The sequence below is a fragment of the Desmodus rotundus genome, chromosome 11, assembly GCF_022682495.2.
Source record: "Desmodus rotundus isolate HL8 chromosome 11, HLdesRot8A.1, whole genome shotgun sequence".
NCBI classification, from domain to species: domain Eukaryota; kingdom Metazoa; phylum Chordata; class Mammalia; order Chiroptera; family Phyllostomidae; genus Desmodus; species Desmodus rotundus.
In genome coordinates this window covers 22,851,658-22,876,124 of record NC_071397.1, presented here as the reverse complement: position 1 = coordinate 22,876,124, position 24,467 = coordinate 22,851,658, and the positions used below count along the sequence as shown (strand labels likewise).

Genomic DNA, 24,467 nt, shown 5'->3' with positions numbered 1-24,467 from the left:
GTACCGTATGATCTCACCTATAATAGGAACCTAATGAACAAAACAAACAAATGAGCAAAATAGAACCAGAGACATGGAAATAAAGAACAAACTGACAGTAACCAGAGGGAATGGGGGAGGGGGATAATGGTGGAAAAAAGGGGAAGGGCCAAGTCAAGGAACATGTACAAAGGACACATGGACAAAGACAATGGGTGGAAGGAGAATTGAAATTGGAAGTTGGGGGGTGGGTAGGACAGGGGAGAGTAATGGGGGAAAAATGGGGACAACTGTAATTGAACAACAATTGAAATTTATGTATATGAAACATATATAAATATATGTGTTATGTATATAAAATATACATAAATATATATATAAATATATAAATAAATATATCTCTATATAAATAGATATTTACTTATGTATAAATATATAATATACTTATATATTATATAAAATACATTTAATTATATATATTTGTGTATTATTTATAATATGTACATTTATTTTTATATGATATAATATATTTAATATATATAATATGTATCACCAAATATGAATGAATTGGCAAACTTGAAGATGCAGTGGAGAAACATGGTCAGAACTTGGAGCAAAAATTTAAAAGGGCAGATTCCATGACAGAAAAATGTAGAGACATGGAGGGATCTAAAGATTGGTTCTACAGACCCAGGCAACAGTGTGGTGGTTACCAGAGAGAAAGGGGGTGGGAGGGTAGTACAAGGTAAAGGGGGTCAAATAAATGGTGATGGAAGAAGACTTGATTTGGGTGGTAAACACACAATGAAAAACACAGATGATGTGTTATAGAATTTTCAGCTGAAACCTATATAATTTTATTAATCACTGTCACCCCAGTACATTTAATAATAAAAAAATATGAACTTTGATGAAAGCCAAAGCATGGGTGAATTTCAAAGTAATTATACTAAATGAAAGAAGGTAAATGAAAAAGAATAAATGCACTATGACTCCATTTATATAAAATTCTAGAAAATGAAAACTTAATTCATAGTACCAAAAGACAGACCAGTGGTTTCCTGGAGACAGGCTGAGGTGGAGAGAGGAGAGAGAGAGGAATTACAAAATGGCACAAGGAAAGTTGGGGATGATGGGTAAGTGTATCACCTTTATTGTGGTGATAGCTTCACTGGTGCACGCTTATTTCACAGCGCATACCTGTGTTAAATTGTACACTTAAAAATGTTTGTGATGTTTACTGTGTTCTAATCATAGTTGAGTAAAGCTGTTAAAAGCCAAATAGAAAGATCTAGGAGTAAAAGGGAGGATAAATAATTATTTAATAACTATTCCTTAGAGTCTCACCTTTCAATAAAATCCATTGCTCTGTATTTTCATATACAAATTATTTGCTAATGGATGGTATCAGGGCTAGTCATATATCAACTCTGAAACATACAAGAGTCATAATATACTTGACATAAAGGTTCTGAAAAAAGGAATGAAAAATTATCCCATAATTCAATTAATATATCCATACATCTATTATACTTGTCAAGATTATGTGTCTGGTGTAGAAAATGGTCATTGCATAAAATTTCCCTGCCAAAAACCACTGTAACATGCTAGTCAATAATGATACTGATAAATTGAAGACTCTAATCATATTATACATCACCCTACCAATATTTTTCCTGAGAGCAATACATCAACCAGAAGATGTTGCTTAAGCAATTTAAAAGTGAAAGATAAGGACAGTTCCCAAATCATAGCATCGGGGGTCCCTAACTCCTCCTCCTGGCCCAGTAAGTCCTTATTGTATCTTCCTCCCATTCACTGAATTGACTATTAAAGTTTTCAAAAGAATCTGCAGATTTTTATATATGTATTCAAGTTGATAACCTCAGGAGCTTCCTAGAGTCTCAGGGCAGTTAAATTTTCTTACAGTCTTTGCTTTTCTGTAGACTGGTCTTCATTTAGCCTTATTTGTAACTTCCCTTCACAGCCTAAGGCTAACTAAATTTCCAAGGCAATAGTTCCCAAACCTGGCTGTTGATTACAATAATCTGGGGAACTTTAAGCATTTATCAGTACTTAGTCACCAGTACAGATCAGTTAAATCAGTCTTGAGATGGGGCCCAAACACATATCAAGAGATTTTATTAAATGATTTATTTTGATATCTAATTTCTCAAGTATTTCTTTAAAAGTTACTTTATAGTTAATCCCATTGGTGTTCTATTTCACACATCCTTGAACATAAAATTAATACCTTCCACATAGAATAACATAAGCCTATACATGTCAAACTATTCAGGCTTGAAAGTAACCTTTGCCAAATTCCATGAAAGATTAACTTATAAGATGTAAAATAGAGAGAGAGAGAGAGAGAAAGAGAGAGGTGCCTGTCTGTCTCCTGAGTGCAAACATGCCGACACACCAGATTTCATTATAAATTTGGTATTGACATCAAAATTCTAATGAAAATTTCTGGAGGAAAAACAGCACTGAAAACTTTCCATGTACTGACTGTCATTTCTTTTTTTTGGCAAGAAACATCGTGCACTGGCCTCATTAGTTACAGTTCAAGGAATAGTTCTTTAAATTCATGCATATTTGTTACTGATTACTCTTTGCACTCATAACTTTTTCTTCCATTTCTTGGCTTACATCCATTCCACAGTCTTTAAGTAGCTTCCACAAACAATACTGCATTTTCTTCCAATAATCAATTATAAAGATTTATTTCAAAAAACGAGCAAAGGCCTGTGTAAGGTGTTGCATCAAGTGGAACGGCTGATGCAAAAAAGCATGAGACATTGTCCATACCTGATAGGGAGTAACTTTTGTGAGTCCTGTCTTTGTGTGGCTCAAAATGTAGTCCAGGTTGAACACCTCGTGCTCACACTTGTACCTGAATTTAGAGAAAACAAATTCCAGCAGGCAATCAGGGCTCACCTGCTCAGTTGGAACATTAAGCCTACAGAGCATGTAGCAATGAGGATCAGTGAGCTCTTAAACCTGCAACGTTATTTTGCCCCACTTATGAATAACAGGACGAATCATCACTTTATTTTCTGCAGCCCCTACCAGAATACCTGAATCACGTGTTTTGTTTTAACATAGATAGCTTCTAGCTTCTCAGCTTGCTGAGAATTCCAGTTAAATCTCTGCTTTCACTCCTCCATATCTGTATTAGTTATCTGTGGCTGCTCTGGACAAATTACCACAAATTTGGTGGAAAGAATAGAATGTTATTCTCTCAAGTTCTAGAGGCCACAAGTCCAAAATCAAGGTGCGGCAGGGCTGCATTCCCTCTAGAGGCTCTGAGGTAAAATCTTTCCTTGGGTCTCCCAGCATCTAGCAGCTATTACGTTCCCTCTCTTGTGACAGCTTCACTCCAGTGTCTGCCTCCATCATCTCGCGTGCGCACACACGTGTGTGTGTGTGTGTGTGTGTGTGTGTGCGCGCGCGCTCCCTCTGCCTCTCTCTGTTAAGGACTCTTGTGATGGTATTCAGAACCCATCCTGACAATATAGAATAATCTTCTCATCTCAAGAATATAATTTAATTACATCTGCACAAATTCCTTTTCAAAAAAAGAAGCCTACCATTGACAGACCATGGGATTAAGACGTGGACATGTCTGTGGGAGCCATTATCAGTCTACTCCATTATTTTACAACGCACTGTAAATGCAGAGGTGGGAAACAGACTTGAGGTCTTTTCTGTATGTCTGCCATGCCCCCATCCTCCCTCCCATCTCCATTCTTACTTCTCTTTCCATAGAGCTCTGGGGAAGAAAATAAAAATCCCAACACTACAGATTGTGGAGCCAAAGATCCACCATTTGTTCTGCATAACCATCAATGACTAATTTAGGAGGGCTGACCATGAGTTACAATTTTTTCACTGCTTAAAGAAAGAGCTTTACCTCTGTTCTTTTGGACAGATATTTTACCTGTCCAAAATATCCCCCTCTTCTTTGAGTACTCAGAAAGAAGACCCCCCCAACCATAATGAAAGGTACAAAGAAAAGCATCTGTCCTAAGCTGATTATAGTTCTTTGGAAGTTTAAAAACCGAAGCTAAGAGAGGAACATTCTTCTCTCCTTACTTAGCCACTGAATAATGACTCTGGAGCAGTTGGTGGCTATGCTCCCTCCCAAGTGCAGATATCTGAGAGTCAAAAGAAATGAGTAATTAAAAGAGTAAAAGAGGCAGGAAGATGGGAGGGAGGAGAGTGAGGAAGAATGACAAGAATGTTGTATTTAATGCATCCTAAAGCTGCCTTTCCTTTCACTCCGTGAACTAAGTCCAATGGAGTTTTAGTTGGTTTTCTAACACACACATGGTCATGAATAAAACATCAGATGGAAGTTAGCTAAGGGCTTAGGTTCTACTGGAATCCTGCAAGTCTTTTGAAATGACTATTAATACTATTATTTTAATCCAGATCACATCTTCCCATTCAAACAGTGTTATAAATCTTAGCCTCTCAGGGAAGGCTACCCTGACTACCTTATTAAATTTTTCATACCCACTGCCCCACCCTGAAAACTTGGCTTTATTTTTCCCATAATATCTATTTCCATATAACATAACATATTCAATTTAATTCTTTATTCTCTGTTTCCACTTTAAGCCACTGACTAGAATATCAGCTCAATTTATGCATTTCTGTTTTATTTACTCATGTATCCCCATCACTTAGAAGTGTGCCTGGCATTTTGCAGTCAAATTTTTTTTTGTCAAAGGAAATAATTTGGTTTTCAGCTTCTTAAAGGCTATACTCAAAATTAAAATATTAGAGAAAGATAATTAAATTTAAGTTTAGAAATAATGCAATTGAGTAACACACCTTTTCATATGGTAGTTATAGGGGATATGTGGGCTTATAGAAAAAGCATATTTAGCCACATGATTTAATGAAGAAGGGCTAAAATGTATAATAAGGTAAAGCTTGGTCAAATCCTGTCTGCTGTTTACTAATCTATCAGATCTTGAACAAGTTAAACCATATAGACCCTTCTCTTTTCACCTGTAAGTGAGAAAAGTAATCCTTACTGTATAGAACAATCTAAATGTCATCCAAAATGTTGACTAGGACTCTCTGACCCACGGCAATCTGACTAGACTTGGCCCAACCCATCCCTAGACCTGTGATGTCTCAAGGTGTTCCCACCCTTTCCTGTGCTTTCTGGTGCCTCACTTCCTGTTATGGCTTGCCTTGTGTCCCCCACTCCTAAATTCTTATGTTGAAGCCCTAACACCCAGTACCTTAGAATGTGACTATATCTGGAAATATGACTTTTAGACAGGTAATTAGGTTAAAATGGGGTTGACAGGAAGAGGAGATTAAGACACAGAGAGATACCTGGAATGCCCACGCACAGGGTAAAGGGGGAATGACCAAGTGAGGACACAGTGAGAAGGTGGCCACATAAATGCCAAGGAGAGAAACTTCAGAAGAAGCAAACCTTCTGACACCTTGATCTTGGACTTCCAGCATCCAGAACTGTGAGAAAATTAATTTCTGTTCAGTCCACCCAGTCTGTGGTATTTTGTTAGGGCAGCCCAAGCAAATAAATATACTTCCTGAAGCTACTTTCTGCCAACAGGCCCGTCCATCAGAGTGGGCCAATTTGGTTAATCCCTGCAAATGAATTAGCAGCTTCTTTCTGCTTTTCCAGGTGAAATCCAGCAGTGTTCAGCACTAAGGTGTTAACGCTTATTTAGCAAAAGTGTGATGGACAGTTCATTCTTCTTGCATTTGGCTGATGGTCCTGTCTCCTTTTCTCCGAGCATCTTTCCCTTCTATGTGTTATATTATAAATTCGGGATCCTCCAACAGGATACATCCTGCTGTGTATGACCCTTTGAGAAGTTTATTTCATACCCAATTCTCACTGTTTCTGTTATGGATAGAACCCACTGCCAGACTGACTGACCATTCCCAGTTCCCTGGAACTCAGGTGATTAAAAATGCTCACTTATTATCCCCTTAGGGAACAATTAATATACAGAAACTATTAGTAGTTGCAGCAGTGAGGAAACTGAGTATAAATTTTGGAAAAAAAATATAACGAAAAAAGCAACATTACTCAAGAACTTCAGAAGTTGAGCAACTGACCCTTTGGGGAGTGATAATTTTACTTTAGAAATCATACCAGGGGTTCTCGGTTGTAAAATAAGGATGATAGAAGTGGCAGTCTCCCAGCAATATATGGAGTAATCTATAGAAAGTGTTTAACACAGGTCTCAGAATACATCACTCAAAAATTTTTACTATTACTACGACATATTGTAATATAAAATTTTATATATATTTGTATATTTTGCTTGCATATGCTAATAATCACAATAACATAATTATCATCATGTACCTTGTTCTCAGTATCAACATAATGCCATTTATATGTAAGGCTACTCAAGATAAGATCAGAAACACAGGAATTCAACTTTGGAAAGGACTGTAACATTTGTCAAATTTGACTATCCCTGTGATGATTTAATTCCTCCTGGTATTTTTTTTTCTTTGAGTCATAAATGCAAAAAAGAAAGACAGTTATTCCTTGGTAAAGAAGGAAATATGAGGCAAGGAAATAAAGAAAGGTAAAAAGCCTAGAAAGGCATATAATCCAAAGGTGGATTTGCCTGGAAACACTTGATTGCTTTCCCAAGAACTGGAGTAGAGATGGTGAGCAGAGCCCCACTGGTGTCCTGGTGGATCAGTGAGTTGAATGGGCATAACTTGTGCATAGGGTCAAGAACACAGAAAAAGAACAGTGAAAGTTCACAAAGACAAAGCTCACTATATCTTGCGTGGCTAGAAGAATCTCCAAGAAGGTTAAACAGAAATCCAGGCAGAAAGAGCCTGAACCCTATAGAATCACCTGACTTATTCCCTTTGTTGTTCTCTATATTCACCAATCCTTGTACAAGCCATAACACCATCATTTCATTTCTGTTACCATTTGTCACTGGAACAAAGTCTTTTTTCATTAGCCTCATATTTAAGCATATCACAGACTTAAAAAATTACCTTTCACCTTTAGTGATGCTCTTTGCAATTCCTGTTTTCTTCTTCCTATATTTAAGGTTCTCCTTGTACAAGAATGTTGTTTTATTGTTGTTATTTTAAAAAATAGATATCACACATAAAATGTTTCTGGTACCTTCTAACTCTTTTGATACAGTAATCTTGTATATTCTTAAAACAATTCTTTATTATCAATTCCATGAGTGTTGAAAGCTTCCTTAAGGAAAAAACCCAGAGGTCAATCTACTAGTTTATAAAGAAATAATAGGGAATACAATAGAACTGACATCATAAGACTCTGCTTTAAAATACCAGTCTTTAAATCATCAAAGATTCAATCATATAGATCTATTTTTTCTCTCTTTTGATTCTTTAAAATGTTAATAAAAGGGATAAGTACAGAATCAAAAAGTATTTTCATTTTCCATATGTTCATTGCTTTTTGCTATTGCTTAGATGTTTGTATGTTGAAGTTTTCTCAAAACTCTCAAAGATTCTTATGTCATTAATCATTTCTTCATTTATTTTTGAGGATTCCCAAAGAAATATACAAAAATGTCCTCAAAACTTCCAGTTCATCCCTTTTATTGGAATGCAAAATCAATAAAAATCACAAAGAGAAAAATCAAAGGTGATTTCTACAATGAGACAAGAAAGATGAAGGGGGAGTGCATGACATACTCAAAAGAAAAATTCTTTTTGCTATCAAAATTTCTTTATTTATAAAAATCTAAGTCCTTTAGTTTTTCTCCCTCTATGGTTAAGTTTAAACTAAAAAAGAAAACATATATTAAACAATTTCTGAGTAACTGAATATTTCATATATGTATTCACTAGTGCTTTACCATCTAATATGGTAGCCAGTAGCAGTATATGGCCACTTAAATTTAAAATTAACTAAATAAAATCATATATAAAATTAATTAAATAAAATTAGAATTTCAGTTTCTCAGTCCACTAGCCACATTTATATGCTCAACAGCTATATCAGACTACCATACAGGAGAGCACAGAGCAAAGGAAATTTCCATCATCATAGAAAATTTTATTGGACAATACTGCACGGGTATCAATGAGGTCTCCATGTATGAGATACTAAAATAGTTTTAACATTATAAGCAGACACAATGTTAAATTTGGAAAGAAATGAGTCACCACAGAAAAAATGAATAGTTAGTAGAAAAACATAGCAATCTGAATGATCCTTTGATAGAAATTTGAGTTTCTATATGGCAAACTATTTTTAGCCAAAGCAGCATGCATTTGGTAGTTATTGTAGAACACACAAAATTATTTACTAAAACAGAATGCTCTATACCAACATATTTGAAATATTTTAGACTAATTTTTTTAAAGTAAAAATGTAACACTAAATATATTTATTCTGGTCACAGTGAAGATAAAGGGACCCTGCTTTCTCTGACAGTCTGCCAACATGGCTGCTGGTTTTCAAGGTAGCCCTGGTCACACCCCAGGGGATCCTAAGTGTATTTTTTTTTAATGTAATCTCTGACCAACCTAGAGGAGAGAGTAGTTTAAAAAGAAGAATATTAAAAAGGAGACTAAAGATGGCAGAGAAATAAGTGGAAGCTACACTAACATCCTCATAGCACTAATCTGGAATCACACCTACATGGTAGAGAACTCATCCTGAATAACCAACTGAACACTGGTTGGAGAGATGCCTTATGACCATGGACAGACAGAAGAAACAACTTCATCACAATGAGACTGGTAGGGAGTGCAGAGGAGGTATGAGAGGGCTGGCTGGGCTACCATAGGCAACAGCTGGAGTTCCAGAGGGATATTTCAGAGCTGGGGGCAGGGAGAAGTGTGGGGTCTAAACCCCAAGCTGGGCTAAGCAGCCTACAGCATCAGAGCAGAAATAGAACCCAGATAACATCTAGCTGTGAAAAGCACAGCATGGTGCTGGGAAAATTGGACAGATAGTGTGCAAAAAACCGAAACTAGACCACCTTCTTACACCACACAAGAATAAATTCAAAATGGATTGAAGATTTAAATATTAGACTTGAAACCATGAATGTCCTAGGAAAAAACATAGGCAGCAAAATATCAGACATTGTTTGTAGCAATATTTTATCAAATATATTTCCCCAGGCAAGGGAAACAAAATAAATAAATAAATAAACAGGACTACATCAAACTAAAAAGTTTTTGAACAGCAAAGGAAATCATCAACAAAAGAAAGACAACCTACTGAATGGGAGAACTTATTTGCCTATATATTTTATAAGAGGTTAATATCCAAAATTTATAAAGAACTTACAAAACTCAACACACACACACACACACACACACACACAAAAAAAAAAAAACAATGAAAGGTGGGCAAAGGACCTGAATAGACATTTATCCAAAGAGGACATGCAGATGGCCAATAGACATATGAAAAGATGTTCAATGTTACTAATCATCATAGAAATGCAAATGGAAACCACAATGAAATATCATCTCACACTTGTCAGAATGGCTATCATCAATAAATCAACAAACAACAAGTGCTGACGAGGATGTGGAGAAAAGGGAACCCTACTACACTCATGTTGATGAGAATGCAGATGGGTGCAACCACTGTGGAAAGCAGTGTGGAGATACCTCAAAAAATTAAAAATGGATCTGCCTTTTGACCCAGCCATCCCACTTCTGGTAATATATCTGGAGGAACCCAAAACACTAACTTGAAAAAAAAACATAAGCACCCCAATCTTCACTGTAGCTTTATTTCGCCACAATCGCCACAATGTTGAAGGACCACAAGTTTCCATCAGTATATGAGTGGATAAAACAATAATGGGGCATTTATACAATGGAATAGTACTCTGCCATAAAAAAGAAGAAAATTTTACCCTTTGAGACAGTATGGATGGACCTGGAGAACATTATGCTAAGTGAAACAAGCCAGTGAGAGAAAGACAAATACCATATGATTTCACTCATATGTGGAATCTAATGAACAAACTGATCTAACAAGGAAAATGGGGACAGACTCCTAGATGGAGAACAGGGTGCCAGCTGGGGGGCGGGGGCAGGTTAGAGGGTGGAAGGATTAAGCAAATGGAAAAAGTACTCGGACAGGGACAACAGAGTGGTCATTGCTGTGGCTGAGGGTTATAAGGGGACTAAGTGGTAATGTAAAAAAATATACAATAAATTTTAAATTAAAAGAAAAATGTTAAAGATCAGACCTAAATTTAATTCAGCAGTGAGACCCCTTCCTATTCAAACAATGTTAAAGTAAATACTTTTAATAACTTAGTTAAGTTGGATTTTATGTTTTCTTTGTGAAAATAAGCCCTGCTTGAAACAGAAATCATCCCAGCAAGATAAAATTGGTAATGGTATCATGACTAAGAACAGAATTGATTTTGGAAAGACAGTTCATGGTTTTCACTTATAAGTACCAAAGATTAAAGATAATAAAAGAGCATTGTTATATCTCAATATATTTATAATCATAGGAATCACAAAAAGTTTAGAAATGACTTTTTTCTTTTAGGATAATAAAGGAGTTTTTGTGATATATGGCACTATATAATAGGGAAAAATCACCATAAAAATGAAAATTACCTAACTGGTATTTATGAAATTATTATTTAATTTTAAGACTCATCTGCCTGATGCATAATTTATTAGAAAGTAATAGTTGTGTAAAACAAAATGTCAAAATTGCTTCATTTTTAAATGTAAATGATAGGTTCTTAAATTGCCTTCTAGTTGAAAAATGTTACTAAAGATCAGAACTCAAATCCTCTTGGGGAAGAAATATTGAAAAATACTAAATAGATACATCATTCCACCATAATCTCACTTCATAGCTACAGAATTCCTGTTTCCATCACCCAAACCATGTCACCAAAAAGTGTGGCAGGAGTCACTGTAGGATGTCGAGTTTCTGGATCCTGTTTTGTTTTACTTTGTGTCTAATTTATCCCCTGCCATCCACAGGTTGAGTTAGATCATTTGAATCCAATCAGATGTGATGGTGTAAACATCTTTTACCCTTTGGTTTCTTATAGACTAAAATAGCAGTATAAATATAAAACACACACACAACAGCAACCTCAAGGTACTATGAAGATTATTGGAGGTAAAAAATGACCTTAAGATAAAACCTCTCCCCTTGTGAGGCCAACCCTATGATTAGAAATATGTTATGATATGACAGTGTGCCTCTATTCATCTTTAATCTTTTGGTATTTGTGAGGGAAAAACACGAGTTGTCTTTTCAAACTTGACCCTGTTCTTAGTCATGACAGAATTTATTAATTTTATCTCTTTTTCTTGTTCAGTATGTTAGAAAACCTTTGAGACTTACACCACTCTTTTTAAAGCACTTGCTTTGAGAGCTAATTTGAATTATATCCTAGAAACATTCTGTAAATAGCTGCCACTTTTCCTATCCTCACCACCTATCATATTTTATTATATTTATTAATCTAGAGTTTATGATGTACCTTAGTTTATTATAAAGTTGTTTTAACAGAAAATTAATACAATGTTTATGATCAAGAACCACCTACTTGTAAACTTAAACTGCATTGAATAAATTGATCACCAAAAATATAGTTAGGAGAGTCTGCTTTGAAACTTGTCAAACTTTGGAAATTAATTTGCAGTCATTCTTTCCAATACAGAAAAGCAGATTTGAAATCATTCTGGTAGAAAATATTAATATTCTGCCGAAACCAGGGCACCTCACTAAAATTATTTGCCTATGTTTTAGGAGATAGAACATCACAACTGACAATGTTTATTGCTCCTAATAGAAAATGGTTGCTGGCTGGAACAACCCTTGGGTAAAATAGTGTAGAAATCTAGGGGACAAAAGCAATACCAAATAAGAAAGAAGAAAGCACATTACATTTTTCTGAAGAGATAAAATTAAAGGCACATCTGCTGACCCAGCGTTCAGATGTTCACCAAACAGGAAGCAATAAAGTAACATCGTCCTCAGACAAAGAGTCGATTGGCTTCCATTTGGGATTCTCTAAGCTCACTCTTCCTCCTGTGTAATGCAACCCAGTGCATGCAGACACATCCACTTGTCCCCACCTGCACTGCACCTGTGGGACGCGGGGCACGGAACTAGCACACACCAATGTGAAGCTCTGGCTATTACTTTGCTTGAGCACTGAAGTCCTTTGATTTTGACCAGGAGTGTCATGTTTTCGGCCAGCATCCATGGACCAGTAACAAGCTAGCTTGCTAACTTTTAAGTGCATTAAAATATCAGACCCTGAAGAGTTCTTGACAGTTGAAATAGAGCACTGCTTTTAAGAAATACATAATAAGAAAGTATTAACCCAAAATATTTTATTTTCCCATACCTGTCATAACAGACGAGACCTCAAACCATGTTTTTATTATTAAAAACATACATACTCAAATGATTTTAAAATAGTCATAAGAACTATATTTTGCCATTAGCACTATTAAACCTTTGTAAAACAACTAAAGATTATGCACTAGGAAGACAGTTTCAGAGACTGGGTTTGAATTCTGGTCAAGCCGTTTGCTCACAGGTTTTGGCTTAATGAAATCATTTCCAAATCTGTAAAATGGGTGTAAGATACAGAATGTTCCTTATAGAGCTGATTGAGGTTTCTAATGAAATACCGTGTGTGTAAGCAGTTCACATACTGTCACCTTGTGGCCTCCCAACACATGCTTATTGTACAAGAATCCAAACATCGTTGTATTGAATGGAATATTATTGCCTTCATCTTTAAATGTATGTACCTTCCATATGTACACGCTGAGGTTTGTTATTTGATTTTTCTGGGCTGCTTTAAAAGTTAAGGTTAGTCAGAAGTCTTTTAAAAGATCCCTAAGAGTTTCACATACTCTATGGGAGACAAGCTTAGTCGGTCACATTGAAAATTAGAAAAAAATGGAGCACCTTACCAGTGGGCCAGAACAGGAAACCCTGGAGGCTAACAGCCCTGAGCAACTCCCAGGGTCTCCCAGCCCTCAGGGAACCTAACAGACTAGAGCCTTCCAGAGCCAGAGCCCAGGGCCCAGAAGATGACCACCCACAAATGAGGAGATCAGGGTCCAGACAGTTAAGATTTGCCAAACCTGTAGATTCTCACCTCTACTATTTGCATATCATCTTGCCGCAACCAGAAATCCACATGTGAAAATGGCATCTAGGAGCACGGTCCTGTACGACGTTGTTCTGTGTTTGCATCATAAATGCTAATCATCTAAAAAAGAACATTCCAAGGATAGAATGTAGGGAATGCTCTCAGCTTCTCAAGCCCTACTAAAGCAGACTCCAGTGTAGTCTAGCAGTTAAGGCACTTGTCTGAATTATAAGCCTCTTTACAATTTTGCCTCCTAATAACAAAAGCTGCTACTTACTGAATTAAAAAAAAATGAGTTAGCATCCCCTGAGATTAATTTTAAAGTGTAGAGTATGCATATGCATGGCTATCAGAAATGGTCTTGGAGTTCCTCGGGAGCTTTTAACTTCCAAAGATAGATGCGATTTCCATCCTTCACATTGAATGTGTATTTATGTGGGGAAATTGTTTAATAGCTGCAATCTACCTAGGAGATGACGATGGGATAGAGTACCTCTCCCCTTGTTAGGGACTTATCCATTGATTTCCATAGAAAACTCAGAAAATGGAAATTTGCCTCAATGTAGAGCTAAACTGTTAGGTGTAGTGATTTGCCACTGCCTGGGTGGACCCTCATGCCATAGGATGGTTTTGAACAGATAATGACTTGCCAGTGAGTGAGCAAGCTGACCTCTCGCATTGGCAACAAAAGCTACACGTTGGGAGGCACCCACTGGCACGCTGTTCCAAACGAGCCATTCTTTCAGTGGCCAAGAGAGAGGGAAGACACTATTAAAATCCTTTCTATTTTATTAAAAGCTCATCTATATGACATCAAGCTGAAAATGTATGATAAAAATGTAGGGAGATATTCACATCAAATAAAACTTCAAAGAAACACAAGAAAGGATAAGTAATTCACAAGCAGACACTTGTCACAAACATTAGTCATTTACAACCCGAGGGAATATTGTCTACTAAAACAGTAGCATTCTGTATTTAGCTTTTGTTTTAATAATATTTCATGATATGTTTAAAAGTTTAAATTATTACAATAAAGTGCTTTTGTAGTATCAAGAGATTATACATCTGAAGTGGCCATGCTATGCATTTTGCGGTTTAACTCATTAAGAAGGGAACATATGTTTATGAGAGTTAACACTTCATAAAGAAAGTTAAATGTCAAGTTCCTACCTGACCTGTTAATTATGTTCAATGACATTAAAGGGCAGCATTTGCAAATTGCTTCTGCTCCTAGTATTTTAGTGTTTGGTGACAAATTTATGATCTTGACCCTCATAATTAAATTACTTAATTCTGGAATATTTTATGGTTCTTGATTGCATGCTTGACTTTATTTTCCTTTTCTCTTGATTGTATTAGAAAATTCCACACTATTTCCTTTTATTTTAATACCCACTGACCTTTTACAGAAAATAAAAACCCAAAACGAGAATAATGACCAAATGCTAAGTCTGTCACTTAGGCCTGTTAAATTTTAAAGTCTTCCAAGAAAGTGTGGTTATAAAACAGAATCAGGATGGCATTTTATATCACTGAAATTTTCAAAAGACTTTCTTTTGGAAGCCACAATAACTTACTAGCATCACATGATATTTTTGCTTTCTCTTTAGCTGACAAAAACATGTCTGTTTTATAGTTTCTAATATAAGTATTAGGTTTAACTATATTTCAAATATATATACAAAATGGCAATTTCATATGGTCAAACTTTTTAAAATATTAGCCAAACTTTGCATAACATAATATTTTAAAAACATGTAATTTTTTCAGATATGTAGTGAGAGATGTTCTCAACCATCTTGTGATGATTTTCTTTTCTGCATTACAATAAATCTTCAAAATAAGTCCACAAATAAATGTTGATGAGAAAAACTCTTTATCTAGAAAAAAATAGTACATAGTTTATTTATCAATATGTTCCTATTTTTGTCAGAATTTTTTGATTTGGTGTCTATGGTTGGAGTACACACAGGTAGAACCAGAGATTTTCACAGCTCAACGTTAAGAAAATCCATTTGCATGGGGATTTTATAAAAGGCCTTTCAGGTGATAAGGTCTTTTTTTATATATATAAATTTAAGACTGATTTTATTTTCGTAGTGGGGTCTTCCTATAGAAAACATGATTATATTTATTGCAGCTGATGTTTGTGTCTTCATTTCTTAGTGATATGAAGACAGACCAGTTATATAAGGGGAGAGGGGCTTATAATACTGCGTTCATGTTGAGCACGGTGCAGCCTAAGCTTCTCTCCTCAGAAACACTCTGAACAATGGTTGTTATTTCAGTTGTCAGCTCTGTGTTGACTTCCAGAGCTATAGCTCCAGCGCAGACTGTCTGAGCTTCAAGCTCCTTATATCCAATTGCCTAAAACCGTCTCTCCATGGCATCCAAGTCATCTGCTGTAATTCTATTCAGTGACCGCCTGCCCGGGGAGCATTTACTCCTATGGAAGAAAATACCATCAGACAAGATCCTTCACAAGTTTCCATACACCATATCAAGAGTTCAATGAAAAATGACTAAGCATGTTAAAACCAATATAAAATCAACAAAAACCATGAGAAAAAAAAATTCAGATGTTGGTATTTTTTAGTGACTGTATCAACATATTCGAGAAAGTAGAGGGAAACCATGGAGCCTAGTCCCAAAATACTTGAAAGTTTTTAAACAGTAGGACAGAATTTACGAAGTGCAGATCTGTACGTCATCCTCCCACTGCCTGAAACGTTTTCATGCTTCTTTGCCTCCAGGACACGTATAAACTCCCGACCATGTTAGAAGGAAGCACTTCCGACCTGACTCCTACCTATTTCTTTAGCCCAAATGCCTACCATTTAGGAATTCTGCGCTTCAGTTAGATCCGACTACTAGCAGGTCACCAAACACAGTGCTTTCTTTCATGTTGCAACGCATCCACACCTGATGTTCTTGGAGACTGGGATGCTCTCACACTACCCACTTAGAAAACATATATTTATATACGAATAACCACTGCAAGTAAGGCCTTCCCTGAGAAATTCTCCTTGAAACCCTCAGACAGATTTAGAGATCCCTTCCAATGTTCCCATGGCACCAATTACACGCTCTATGGAAACGCTTTCCATTTGTATTTCAATTTTTTATGACTCTGTTAGTCCCCTCTAGTGAGCCAAGAACAGTGGCGTGCTAGAGCTGACTTGTGCTGACTCGCAAGGTCCCTTGTAATATTCTGAAGAATTTCATGAATTGCTGGTTAAATACAGCCATTATTAAAAATCAAATTACTTAAACTAAAAATTAAATTAATTATATTAAAGGCAAAGATAGTTCACATTTAAAAACTAATTATTATCTAATTTTTATTACAGTTTATGCTCTAACCAAAATGATATATAATGGTGGTCTACTATTTGTCTCTTTCTAAACCTGTTTTTAATGAGATCACGTTGATTTGAAATTAGCCATTGTAAGAGAATTTCTACCAAAGATATTGGAAATTCTAAAAGCCAAGCCTTAATCTTTTGCTATAATGATTACACAGACTCAGGAAGACTATGGTGAAATGTTAATAATGTCAATTTGACTTAAAGGTGTGTTATATCTATAACCTTTACATTGTGAATAGAACACAAAATTGAGAAAATATTTTTCTAGTATGTGAAAACCATCATGCAATTCAGAGCAAAGTTGTTCACGTCACTGACAAATAAAGTTCTGACAGACATATTTGAGGTTTTCCTTTCACTTGCCAACATGAATGAATATTGCAAGGGTTTCTATCTACTCTGTGGGTTTTCTATGTAAGACTTTAAATAAAAGTGTAAGTAAAGACGGAAAATATGCCTTCCACAGACCAAATGGTAAAGCTAGCCTTTATAATTAGAAACAGTGTTACTATATAATCATCATATGAAGTATTTCTAATTTAGCAGTGATTGATTTGAGTCAATCCATACCTATACTGGATGAGAACAGTTTTTTTGTACTAATTAAAAAATTCTATACATATTTATTGAGCAAACACTCTCTGGAATACACTATGCTAAGCACCACAAATATGTAGTTCTTGCTTTTCAGGAGCTTAAATTCTAAAAGGAGAGAAAATTGTAGAAAAATATAGTGTATGTTTGTATATTCTAAATACCAGTGAGAAAAAAAAAAACACAGGCTATTAGAACTTAGAGGGTAGAGATTTGCCATATGTTTGGAAGGAGCAGGAAAAAACTTCCTTAAGCTTGTGAAATACAAAATGGCCTTTAAATCAGTAGCATTTACACAGATGGAAACTACCCCATACGGCAAAGAAAAAATATGAGATGGAAATCATGAATGAAAAATTGAAGAAATCTAAGTCAGACTCAGAAAAACTCATATATAAATAATAGCATTATATACACAGTAAACCAGGTGGAGAAGAAACAACATTTTTAAAACATTCTTAATTTGATGAAAATATTAGTCTTCCAAAGAAATGAGCTCAAAAGTCTTACTGAAGATTACTGTGGAAACTTTTACTTCTACACATTTTTTTGTTTACATTTCTGAACAAAATAAAAAGATCTGTAAGCCTCCAGACTTAAATGAAGTTATGGATTTGTGGGGTATATAGAAGTCCATTTCAGTAAAAGAAACACATCAGCAAAGGTCCAGAAGCAGTAAAACGAAAGGTTTTTTTTCAAAAGTAGGGAGTAATTGAGATGAATGGCTAGACCTGAGAGAAAAGCCAATGACCACAAAGGGAAATAAAACCAAATGACTCACCGAGTGTCTGATAACTTTCTACAATGAAAAATTCACATTAGCTTTGTTAGCATTAAGTTAAACAAACACATCACACAACATTATTTTATTGATGAGATTTAAAAAACACAGAATGCACAACAAAATAAACAATCTTTATTTTGCTTCTTTCTCTTCCTTCTTTCCTTCCTTCCTCCCTTACTTCCTTCCTTTTCCTTTTCAAGCAATAATAACTACATTGGTTTTATAGAAAGTTCACTACAATTTAAGAGTCCTAAATTTTATAGTTTTAATCTTAATTATGATTAATATTAATGGAAGAAAAACTCCCAGTGGGGTTGTAACAAATATGTTAGCACTACTGTTAGGTTATCACAAATGTTTTTATCTACCCATAATATTTTAAGTAGAAAAAAAATTATTTTGAGTTTCTTAAATTGTCTTTATTAGTATTGATCAAAATTCTAAATAAATCCTAGAGTAGATATTGTTACTTCAATGATATGCTGAGTTTAATTATTCAGCATTAATATCCAACCCTTGAAATATTATTCAAAGCTATGTAGAAATAATTAATCTAGTAAAACCTGATACAGTATAACTCACCAAACATAAACACTAAATCAGAGTCACATTATATAAAATCTCAATAAAAAATAGCATCACAATTAATCAGGCCGATTGCTAATCAGTCTTTCTACCATCTTCTGCCTCAGGGGTATGATGACGGCTTTGGGGGTGAATATGATGACCAGACCTATGAGACGTATGACAACAGCTATGCCACCCAAACGCAAAGGTAAGGCATTGGCTGTCTAAAGCACATCCTTCCTAGTACTATTTCTAATCCTGCTATTTTGTTTCTTGTATCTGAATATCAGTTATGTTATGTGAGAGTTTCTAGTAGTGGTTTTTCTCCATTGTCCTTCTGAATTATTAAATTTGTTTACTAGACTGTGAGAGGTAAAAGATAACAGCTTAAAACAGTAGTATGTGCCCTGGCTGCTTTACCTCAGTGGATTGAGTGCAGGCCTGTGAACCAAAGGGTCATCGATTCGAATCTTAGTCAGGGCACATGCCTGGGTTGCAGTCCAAGTCCCCAGTAGGGGGCGCATGAGAGGCAACCACACATTGAAGTTTCTCTCTTTCTCCTTCACTTCCTCTCTCTCTAGAAATAAATAAAAATCCAAACAAAAGTTTAAAAAAATAGTAGTGTGTTATTTTGAGACATGATGATTATCATAATCAACTCATTAACATGCTTATATTTAATGAAATTGTTATTTTTAAAGATTATTTGATTGAATACATAATTAAGACAACAATGAGCCCAGACTGGTGTGGCTCAGCGGATTGAGTACTGGCCTGCAAACCAAAGGGTCATCAGTTCGATTCCCAGTCAGGGCACGTTCCTGGGTTGCGGGCCAGGTCCCCAGTAGGGAGCGTGTGAGAGACAACCACACACTGATGTTTCTCTCCCTCTCTTTCTCCCTCCCTTCCCCTTTCTATAAAAATAAATAAAATCTCTTTAAAATTTTTTTTTAAAAAGACAACACTGAGTACAAGTCATTTGTTCAATGTAGCTATTTTTCCCTAAAATGTAATTTTTATTTGTAAAACAAAAGAGAAAGAAATGTTATTAGTGCTTTGAAAAGAGGGAAATTCACAAAACACCTTAATGAATCAAGAGTCCTTTTCCTCTCTTGACAGGTCTCTAAATTTAGATTGTTGAATATATATATATATATATATATATATATATATATATATATATATATATCATTAGATTGTCTCAAAATTTGTGATATCAATGAATTGCTACCTTTTTTAGAGTCAAATTTATTTAGGTATTATTTATAGATGGTAAATTTTGCCCATTGAGGATACAGCTGCGTAAGTTTGGCACGTGCAAGCCACCAAAATTAAGATGCAGGGCATTTAAATCAGCCCAAGGTGCTTCCTTTTCTCCCCTGACAGACAACTTTTCAACCCAGGCCTTGGAAACCACAACTTGTTCTTTGTCACTACAGTTCTGCCTCTTCTAGAATGTCATATAATTAATATAAAGCAAGGCAATGCGTGGCCTTCTGAGTCTGGTTTCTTTACTTAGCATAACACATCTGCAGTTTATTCAGGCTGTGTGTGCCGGTGTTCTGTTTCTTGTTATTACGCAGTGTTTTGTTATAAGGATGTACCACCGTTTCTTCATTCACCAGTCAAGGGACATTTGGATTGTTTCTGTATTGTTGCAGTCACGAATAAACATAAAACATGTATTTTTAGAAAAGTCAGTCACAAGCTTTTTCCTGAAATAATTATCTTTACTTAGTTTCAGATTCCATGGAAAAGTTGGAGTCCGTATACTATTAGTTTTTTCTCCCTACTTGTGATTGATAGAAATCAGTGTAATTCCTTGTCACAATATCATTACAGACTCGATCACTTATTGATAAACTTTATTGGCACCCAGAGGGGTTTGGTTGATTTTTAAGTAATATTTGGAAGAGAGATGATGGCAAAGAAAGAAAACGGTAGGATCACAGTGAGGGGAAGGGAATCTACGCGTACCGCAAAAGTGTCCTTTTTTCATGGCCTGAGGGACAGCGTAGTGAAAGGGATCAGGGGCAGTTCTATTTGAAGAGAATACTGCATGCAGGCAGTTAGGGAAACATGAGTGCGAACTGATGCCTTTAAAGCTAAACATAACATGAGCTATCATTGTGGAAATGACCATCTTCCACCTTGAGTAGCTGGCGCATTTATAGTAGGTGAAATAGAAAAGCCGTCATGAACCAAGAGCTTTTACTGTGGGTAATACCTTAATTGCCCCAGTTACCTGTTGGAACACAGCACAGATATTCAGGAGTAGGGAAAGCTTTGCATCACATCACAGGCACTGAATAGAGCAGTATTTGCAACTTGGCTACATATTTAAAACAACTGATAACATTTTCAGCTAAATAACTAGTACATCACTGTATGTTAGTACATAAAAAATAGTGATAATAAAATTCCTTAACTTGTTTCAGAATCTGGTAGAAAACATGATTATCACACACTACAAACACAACTAGAATAAACAGCTCTGTAGAGTTAGATTCACCTTGTAGAGATTTTGGAATACTTTTCTGAAAGTGAAAGTGTCTACGTCTTTCTTCCTGTTTAATTTAAATGGGTTTAACTGACACTAAGGGAAGAGGAAGAAGAAAAATTGAGAATGAGAATAATTTATCTTCACATATTTAAAAAGTGAATACTAAAATAATTGAACATAATTATGTTTAAAGAACAATGGCGACATGGAATAATTCTGGAAAAAATTTATCTTGTTTAAGTAAAGTATGATTTATAGGTAAGAGAACATTTTCTATGTGCTTCTGCTGTCTTCTTTTTTCCCTTTACTACCCAGTCAACTTTCCATGGCTAAATTATTTGCACCCTTCTAGGTCTAGCTCAAATCTAACTCTTCTGAGAAGTCTGTTCTTAATCCTCTTTTTTATGAATAACGTGTTTGTGCCCTGAATTCCAGTAGCACCATACCTCTTTTCTCTATGGTACTTTCTATCTCTGTCTTACATTGGGATCATTTGTGTACATATCTCCTATCACCCTCACTACTTGCCCAGAATCCTTGTCTGATCCCCGCTCTCAGTCCTTCACAGTCTCTAGCATTGAGACTTTCATGGGCTGTGTAAACTCAGTAGATGACTGTTGAATACATGAGTGTCAGACCTAATGTGTACCTACACTGAGAAGATTTAAAACAAGAGCCTCATCCCTCAGAAAGAAAACAATGCTCAGGATTGTATGTATCATATTTACTGACAAAATATTTATGTGTTTTGAGATATATTAGTGCTAAACAAGAAAGGATAAAGAAAGCAGGTCATGGAATTAATTGTAATGATACTGATATTCTGTATTATAATAAAAATTTAAATAATATTTTATATTCTAATAATTATAAAATAACTATTTTGGTAAAATATATTTTCAATACTAGTATAGTATATGGCACATTAAAGGTTCTCAGTAAAGATTTGTTGAATAAATGAAGTAAAAATAAATGAATGCACTAATGAATGAACAAATGAAATTAACACTATTATTGCAAAAATTCTGCGTGGAAAAACTCTTAACTATAATATTAACTTGTAATACAAATGGATAAATACTGAGACATATTGCAAAATGTATTAAATCTGTACTTTTAGATTATTTCTATTGATTCAACTGTGCCAGCAGATGGTAAGATTAACAGTGCAATAAGCACTTATTATATAATTAGGGATGCCAGAAAGTATACTTACCATACGGTGCACTGATTTTTAAATTTTTAAATACATTTGCACATTCTCACCTAATAATTTGTTTGAGAAGGAGTCGTTTGCAAATTGTGTGTATATTTAAATAAATATAAGTGAAACAACTACTATAGGATAGTCAGTTCATTTTTTACAAGAATCAGTCTATAATTGTTTCTTTTTCAAATGGTGGCTCTTTATGTGGACATTAGAAAGTATGATTTGGATTTATGGAGGAAAAAGGAGCACGTTTCTGAAGAAGTGGAGTAAAGACAATACAAGCATAAAGCTTCTCCTTCACTTACAAACAACTACTATTTTAGCATTGTCATGGTCAAAATCAGAAGAAATGCTGATTTAGAATCTTAAAGGTTAAACAATAGATTATGAGTGACTTAGCAGAACTAAGATGAAACATAAAAATCTTTAGAGAAAATGGTCTTTAATTGACTAGTTAGCATAGGTGAACAGAATTTGTGGAGATTATAAAGTAGAATAATTGAATGAAATTATTCAGGTGCCTAAATGAAATAATTATATCATGTTCAATAGAGAGTCTAAGGGAAATTCCCAAGGTAACAACCTTACAAAAGATCACCTGGAATTCAAAAGCTGTAATAATTTTTGTTAATCCCCACTTTTCTTGTAAAGTGTCTTTAGTTCTGGAACATTTCAATGGAACAGAAAAGGAATTTCACTGAAGATACCTTAAGAGGCAGCTCTGCTAATGACACAGTGAGGACTGGTCTCCAACTATCATTTTATTTTGCTCTGTGTCCATGACAAAAAAAAAGTAAAGAAATAGATTGATGAGTTTATCATGCAAGCTTCAAATTGCAGTTGCCAGGGAAACTCAATGACTTGAAGTCTTTGCCTCAACACAAGTTACATCTTGTGATTTACACCTTTAATTGGACCAAATATGAAATTCTATTCATGTTCTGATGCCTGATTTTTAATGCACTCTTCAAAGTCCTTAATATTTTCAGAAATTAATATTCTGAAATTATGTAAATTCACAAGGCTTTACCGACCAATTGGTTTTTCTCAATGCCCAAATTTTAACCAAGAATTTATGTCAAACCAAAGCATAGATGTACAAAAAGGTAATTTTATGTACAATACTTAAAAACAAATAGTAATATTGCAAATGAAGGTCAAAAGACCAATTCTGATCTTTAATTCTAACAGCAATTTCATTTGAATGCAAAATGTTGAGAATTTATAATTTTCCAGTGTAAAATTTTTTAACTACAGGTTGGTGTAACAAGCCAAATATTAAAATGGAAGCTTTTACTTTCCTTGAAGCCTGAATCAGGTGAGACACTCACACAACCTACGAAGAGACTCCTCTTTTCTGTAGGTTAATGAAGGAATGTTCCAAGGGTGCAAAGATACTTCTTCTCCCTCTGCCATGTAAGGCAGTTGTTCCCAAAGTCTTCCAGGATGAATACCCATTTTGAATATCTGTAAACACACTAGGGTCTACACAGCAAGGAAATAAAAGAGACACTTAAGTTAGGATAATTTGAAGAGAGTGTAATGAGGGAACTACTTTCAGTGGCAGAGTACAGTGAAACCACAGGGACTAGTTTCCCTGGGGCAAGGTATTTGCCACTGAAACTAGGAATGAAACATGCAAAGCTGTCAGAGAGGCCTTCTGTTGGGAGCTGATAGAGAACGACAGCCATGGCCATCCCACAAGGAGGAAGCTCCAGGAGTTAATACCCCTACCTCATTCACCTCTCTCCTGCCAGTCTCCTACCGTTGCTCTCACTGGTTGAACCCTTTCAGAGTCAGAGGACAACAGACCCCATTGATGAAACTGTCATTAGTCATCCCAGAGTTTAGGGAAGACTCGAGAGATGAGTACCAGTGGGGAGCCCAACTTCCAACATTTTTGTTACACCCCCAGCAACCAGTCATTGTACATGTTAGTTTCAGTTACTTGAAGATATAAATAATGACATGAAATTGTTACGGAAACAGTAATGCTTTTAAATGAATTTGTGTTTTATTACAAGAGAATATCTATATACTTAAAAAAAAAAAAGGCAGTGAATACATGTATTCTTGGACCCCTTTGCACAACTTCTCAGCTCTTCAGGATCAGAGCTCACACAGTAGGAACCTGCATTGCTCAGAGGCCCGTTGGAACTGATGATACACACAATTACATTAGCTTTGTGCTAGCTGCTATGCTGATCATTTAGACCATTTTATCTCATTTAATCCTTGCGACATCTGGGACAGAGAAAAAAATGAAGCTTAAAAGTATTAAGTGACTTTCCCAAGTTCATTCAAGTAGTAAATGTTGGATTCAAAA

General features: G+C 35.3%; 1 protein-coding gene across 3 annotated transcripts in view; it reads left to right on the top strand.

Moving 5' to 3' along the window:
* The window catches only part of KHDRBS2 (KH RNA binding domain containing, signal transduction associated 2), a 544,593-nt gene that overhangs the window by 464,753 nt on the left and 55,373 nt on the right, over positions 1 to 24,467 (top strand). For all 3 annotated transcript variants that reach the window (XR_008425555.1, XR_008425556.1, XM_024576649.3), the window contains exon 7: positions 18,554 to 18,636. Coding sequence is in view for 1 of the 3 variants with exons in the window: in XM_024576649.3 (XP_024432417.1) it covers positions 18,554 to 18,636 (83 nt within the window). In the remaining 2 variants the exon portion in view is untranslated. The remainder of the gene's footprint in view (positions 1 to 18,553; positions 18,637 to 24,467) is intronic.